Below are 6,000 nucleotides of genomic sequence, written 5' to 3' on the forward strand. Positions count from 1 at the left end.
CATAGGTAGATTTCTTTCTTTCTTTTTGCTCCTATAGACCACTTCAATTCCATAAAGTCATTAATTTAGGTTAATGTGTGTCTTTTATTTAACCCACAAAAATTGCATAATGTATATTATTTATCTATTATATAGTTTTCTGAATACATTTTAATGTTATGCAAACTGTATTACAGAATACACCTGATTTGATTTTATATTGATATGTGACCATTGAAGGCATTTAGTTTAACAGCTGCATACCTTTCCAAGATAGCCTTTTCTAGTAGCTCTTGCTTCCACAGTGGAACCAATTTCTGCCTTAACTGTCCAAGATAGTTGCCACTGCCTGCTTGTGGCTATTGATCATGTAACCTAAGGTTGTATGATTGAGGAACTGACTTTTTTTTGAGACAGGGTCTTGCTTAGCTCAGGCTGGCTTCCAACTTACTACATAGCTGAGGATGACCTTGAGCTCCTGATTCTCTCACTTATATCTCCCAAGGAAATAGATTTTTAAATTTTATTTAATTTTTGACCCAAATTTAAATATAAATAGCCTTATGTAGATAGCATTATATTAGCTGGTTTTATGTCAACTTGACACAAGCTAGAGTCATCAGAGACAAAGGAGCCTCGATTGAGCAAATGCCTGCATAAGATCCAGCTGTAGGGCGTTTTCTTAATTAGTAATCAATGGGGGAGGGTCCAGCCCATTGTGGATGATACCATCCCTGGGCTGGTGGTCCTGGGTTCTATAAGAAAGCAGGCTGTGCAAACCATGTGAAGCAAGCCAGTAAGCAGCATCCTGCCATAGTCTCTGTATCAGCTTCTGCCTCCAGGTTCCTGCCCTGCTTGAGTCCTTGTCTTAACTTCCTTTGGTGATGAACAGCAATGCCAAAGTGTAAGGAAAATAAACCCTTTCCTCCCCAACTTGCTTTTTGGACATGATGTTTCTTCACTTCAATAGAAACCCTAAGACAAACATTTTAATTCCATACTTTATTAGCGTCTTTTAAAATCTTATAGGATGAATGAACCTCCATAGTTTCCTTTGTACAGCTGTATAACTGGCTTAGATGCTCTGAACATTTATCCCCTTTTATCCATGATTCTTTTATTCTGTCACTTAATATCTACATACTAGATTAATGTAAACGCTCTTTCTCTTTCAGCTTACAGGGCTTTGGAAAAACATTTTATCTTTTTAAAGTTTATCTCAGTTTTGCAATCAGTACAATTAAGATGCAAATAGTAAGATTATTTCTAGTTTTGAAAAGAGTGGTGTGCTACTGGCTTCTACTGTTATAGACATTGTAAGGTGCTACGGTTTGGTTGGACCCCTTGTCTGAAGGGTAAAACTGGAAGAGAATTGTAGTCATCTAGGAAATCCTGCCTATGAGGGAACTAGGGTTTAATAGAAGTCAACCTAGATAAAGAGACAGGTCCTAAAGAAGCATTAGATGATCAACCAAAGTAGATGAGGATGCAATATTCAAATATGAACATCCAGTACTCTGGTTAGCTTTGGCAGGAGTTAAATATTCACAGGGCTGGAAACATTTAAATCCTGATTGTGTAGCAAGTAATATACTTGGTGTTTTATATATACTGAGTGATTGAAATAGATTGTATTATTATTCCCATGATGCCATTAAGGGAATAGGCACAGAAAGAGACTAAATCACTTGCTCAAGATGTTACAGAAAACGTTTCATTCCTGAATCTGATCAGCCTGACTCTAAAGCCAGGATATTAATCATAAAGCTATGCTCCTGTGACTCTCAATTCAAATGACATATAGGTAAGTGGGACATATGACTTTATCATGACAAGACACAAGACTGGTTGAGAAATTTATCTAGTGTATTAAGTGCAGGGAATAAGCTGTTCTAACATGGTCTGTTTCTCATGGAACATCCTAGAAGATGGACAACTGTTTATTCTATAGTAAGACATTAGACAGGTTATTCAGTTCTGATTTGTATTACTGGGTACCACATGCAAGTCATACAGCTGCCCTTGGTCCTCTTAGTCCAAGTTCAAGGCTTAGCAGTTATCCTAAGTGAAGGTGAGGAACAAGGCTTAGGGGCTGTATGGGGCCAAGAGAAGGAAATAAGCAAACAGTTTTACATTTTCTGGTTCAAGAATGCTAGCTACCATGTCTACTGTTCAAGTGAACATTTCTCTGGCAAGTTGAGTGGCTGGGACGTATTGATGGAGATTGTCTGTGTCCCTGCACATGAGCAACAGGCCAAGTGGACCAGATTTACATGACACAAAAGCCATGTCTTGCCTCTCATTTGTCATTGAAATAGCTATTTTAAAAAATGAGAATAGAAGCGGTCTTAGAATAGTTTCATCATTGTGCCATAACCATCAAAATTAACAAATGAATTAAAGGCATATTTACTTTTCCCTTACAGGGGCAAGCTCTTAGACCAGAAAACTAATACTGATGCATTTAAATCAAATAACTCAGCATAATAGGATAAGGTTGAGTCATGTGACTATGAAAAATTTATCTGGAGACAGCAGCTGGTGCATATGACTTAAGGTAGTGATTTATTAATAAAATAATGGCTTACAACATCTAATCTCACTGTTTGCTAGCCAGCCTTCTATTTGTCCTATGTGGATTAGTTCACTGAATCCTGTCAATAACTGAGTAATCAAAGATCTCATTTTACAATTCAAGGATTCTGAAGACAGGCTTTTAGGATAGCCTTGATATACCAGTGACCCTATCAACAGGAGAATGTAGATTTCAGTGTTGATATGTTAATTTTCTCTTAGAAAACTCATTGGTTGTGATTTTCAGATAAATTATGAAGTTAGAGTAGACTCTTGGTACTAGTGGATTTAACGTTTGATGTTTTTATTCATCAAAAGTAATTTTGTAGGCCCTATTTCATCTCAGTGATGTAAAATAAATTCTAATACCATTGTATTACAATTTTGAGGTCTATGTACTGACAGCCCAATGTTCAGGGTGAGTGAGTGACAGGAGAGAATGAGGCGAGGTGGCTGACTAGAGCCCATGCTTTATTTCGGCTTTGCTCATCTTTGTCATCATAAATGCATTCTTTGGGAAAATCATATGCTATTTTAAAATTTCATCATTCACAAGTGTCCCAGGACACAGTGGGAGTTGGTTTCAGATAAAGTCTACCTGATGTTGGTTTTTTTTTTTTAATATTTGTTGCTGAAATGCTGAGGCACATTTTTAAAAACTACCAAATAATTTACATTGGTTGATAAACAGCTGCTTTCCAAACATTCCTCCTGTTGCTTGACAGCACCTGCCCTGTTAGTCTGCCAAAGAAGCTTGATTCCCACTTACATTTTAATGTCATGTAAACTATGAATGTTTTGTAGTTTATTTCCAGGGAAATATATATGTTTATATAATTTTTTGTGATCTATTTGAAATTCAAATTTAACTGAATATTATTTATTTTTATTTGCTATATGTGGCAATCTTGTTCTACTATGAAGCTAAAACTATTTACAACCCAGCAGTAATGGAGTCCTGGATTCCAGATGCTGTTGCTCTCTCCTCTAAGCTATAGGTTGGCTTAATATCTGTTTTGTCCAGTTGCTGCAATTCTTATATAAGACATGCTATCCATAATATCTCTCTCTCTCCTCTCTCTCTCTCTCTCTCTCTCTCTCTCTCTCTCTCTCTCTCTCTCTCTCTCTCTCTCTGCCTGTCAGTCTGTCTGTCTGTCTGCCTTTGTATCATCTATCATCTCCTAAGTTTGCCTCAAACTCACTATACAGACAAAGATTATCTTAAACTTTTTATCTTGCTGCTACTTCTGAAGTTCTGGGTTCACAAGTGTGTACTAACAAGACCAACTTAATAGCTTTGAATTTATCGTTTCACAATTATGGTGATGTCAAGCATGTATTGACATGATCATTTTATTTCTGAAATTCAATGATGTCATTATTTGAGAATTTCCTTATATTTATCTTTTAAAGAATATTCTTTCCTTCTGAAATGTCTTTGCAAAGACATTTTAACATTACAAAAAAAGTCAAGTCCAACCTTCTTTATATGGATCAGTTCTTGCCCAGAACAATTACAAAATCATCCAATTGCCACTTTCATTCAATCTATCTATTTGGGAGATCTTTGAATCTCCTCAATCTTTATAGCATTTCCAGTTTCCAATTTGTGTCATTGAGATTGGCAACACCTACTTTCCATCAAAATAATTCTGTGCTGTTAAAAATGAAAAAAAAAAAAGAGACATTACATAGGTTTCGTGTCTTACTATAGCAGCTAAACTAAAGGGTAGCAGTAAGTGGGTCCTGGAGAAAATATATACATGAAAAGAGATCTGAGGATGTATACATGCAGTTGATTATATTCTGATGCTTACTTTCCAAATTACATTCTGAAATTACTTATGAGGATAAAATTACATTTACTTATTTGTTTTTTAGATCCTTAGTTGTATATAGTAGGGAATTGGAGAGTAGATTCAGTTAGTTCAGGTTTTTTTTTCAACTGAGTTTTTAATGTGTAATTTTGACTCTCCATTGCAAAACTGTATGTATCTGTGTGGGTCAAATACATTTGTCTGAGTTTGTCCTTTTTCAGGTGTGTGTGTGTGTGTGTGTGTGTGTGTGTGTGTGTGTGTGTGTGTGGCCTACATTTTCTAACCTTGCACAAAGCCATGTTTTCAAACATTGCTGCCAATTCCTGTATTGCAAGTCAGGAACTTAGCATCAATTCTGTTTGTGTTCATTCTGTGATGGCTTCTAATCACCCTGGGCATGGTGAGTTCCAGCAATGGATTCTGAGAAAGCTTACATGTGCAAAGAAGCACATTGGAATGAGTGTGAATGTTTTACTAAATACTGTCTTCCACACAGAGCCTGGTTGTATTTATTCTATATTTGAGATGCTTTATTTTTGCTAAAGGTAGAAAGGCTGAAAGCTATTAAGAAAGGTTTATGATGTGCGTAAATGTCTCAAGATATCCGTGTCTGTTTTTTTTTTAAGTATCAAATGAAGATAATGATGCTTGCATTGTGTCTCTCTTGAAGATGATGTCTCTATGTGGAGGGGGAGGGTAGAGGGAAGAAATAGCATGTAATGAAAGTGCTTTGCAACGATTAAAGAATTATTCAATTTGGCAATGTAATGATGGCTCTTTGGTTGATAGTGGATCCTTTAAATTTTAGCTCATAGTTTTCTGATTTTTCAAATTCTTTATTGGATGTATTATTCAAGAAGACAGAAAAGTGTTAAGAGATTCAAAAGAGAAAGCTAGAAGTATTTTCTTCTCATGAAAACAATAATCTTTTGTTATGTTTGGTTGGCAAAATGTTTTCATATGACAAAACTCTTGAAAGTATGTGCCATCCAACACACTTAGCCTAAAATTTACTAGACTTTATAAACCAAGCCTGTGCCATCAAGGAAGGCAGTGAAAGAATTCTGCACTTGTCCTTCTCCTAGGTCCCATGGATATTAATGGCTGATGTTGTCAAGTGCATAGCCACAATTATCTCATACCAATGTTTTACAGCATCTCACAATACTGAGTGAATTGCTTTCACTAACATATATTCTGTTCTCTCCTGTTTCTTACCACCCTATATAGAGAGTACAGCATCCACATGAGTGTCCTTCCTGTGGAGGCTTTGGCTTCCTTCCATGCTCCGTGTGCCATGGAAGCAAGATGTCAGTGTTTCGAAATTGCTTTACGGATGCTTTCAAAGCCCTGAAGTGTACAGCTTGTAACGAGAATGGTCTTCAGCGCTGTAAGAACTGTGCTGGCTAACTGGATTTTCTGCCCAGGGAAAGCCTCATTTTATTAAACAAAGGCTAAAATTTGGTTTCTAAGCTTTTTTTTTTTTTAAAGAAAGTTATGTTTTTGGATTAAAAAAATAAAGTTTGTATATTATAACTACATTTGTTTTAATTTTTGATTATGGTTATTTTTGTTGTTTTATTAAATAAACACTTATTTATTCAACAACTTCCATGGACCAAGCCCTGTG

The 6,000-nt window shown here is 35.9% G+C and overlaps 1 protein-coding gene across 1 annotated transcript in view; it reads left to right on the top strand.

Annotated features, from left to right (window-relative positions):
- The window catches only part of Grxcr1 (glutaredoxin and cysteine rich domain containing 1), a 120,153-nt gene extending 114,373 nt beyond the window's left edge, over positions 1 to 5,780 (top strand). The window contains exon 4 of the mRNA XM_059275147.1: positions 5,601 to 5,780. Within this exon, the coding sequence (XP_059131130.1) occupies positions 5,601 to 5,780 (180 nt within the window). The remainder of the gene's footprint in view (positions 1 to 5,600) is intronic.
- Positions 5,781 to 6,000: the final 220 nt, after the last annotated feature.

The sequence above is a fragment of the Peromyscus eremicus genome, chromosome 10 (assembly GCF_949786415.1).
Source record: "Peromyscus eremicus chromosome 10, PerEre_H2_v1, whole genome shotgun sequence".
Taxonomy (NCBI): Eukaryota; Metazoa; Chordata; class Mammalia; order Rodentia; family Cricetidae; genus Peromyscus; species Peromyscus eremicus.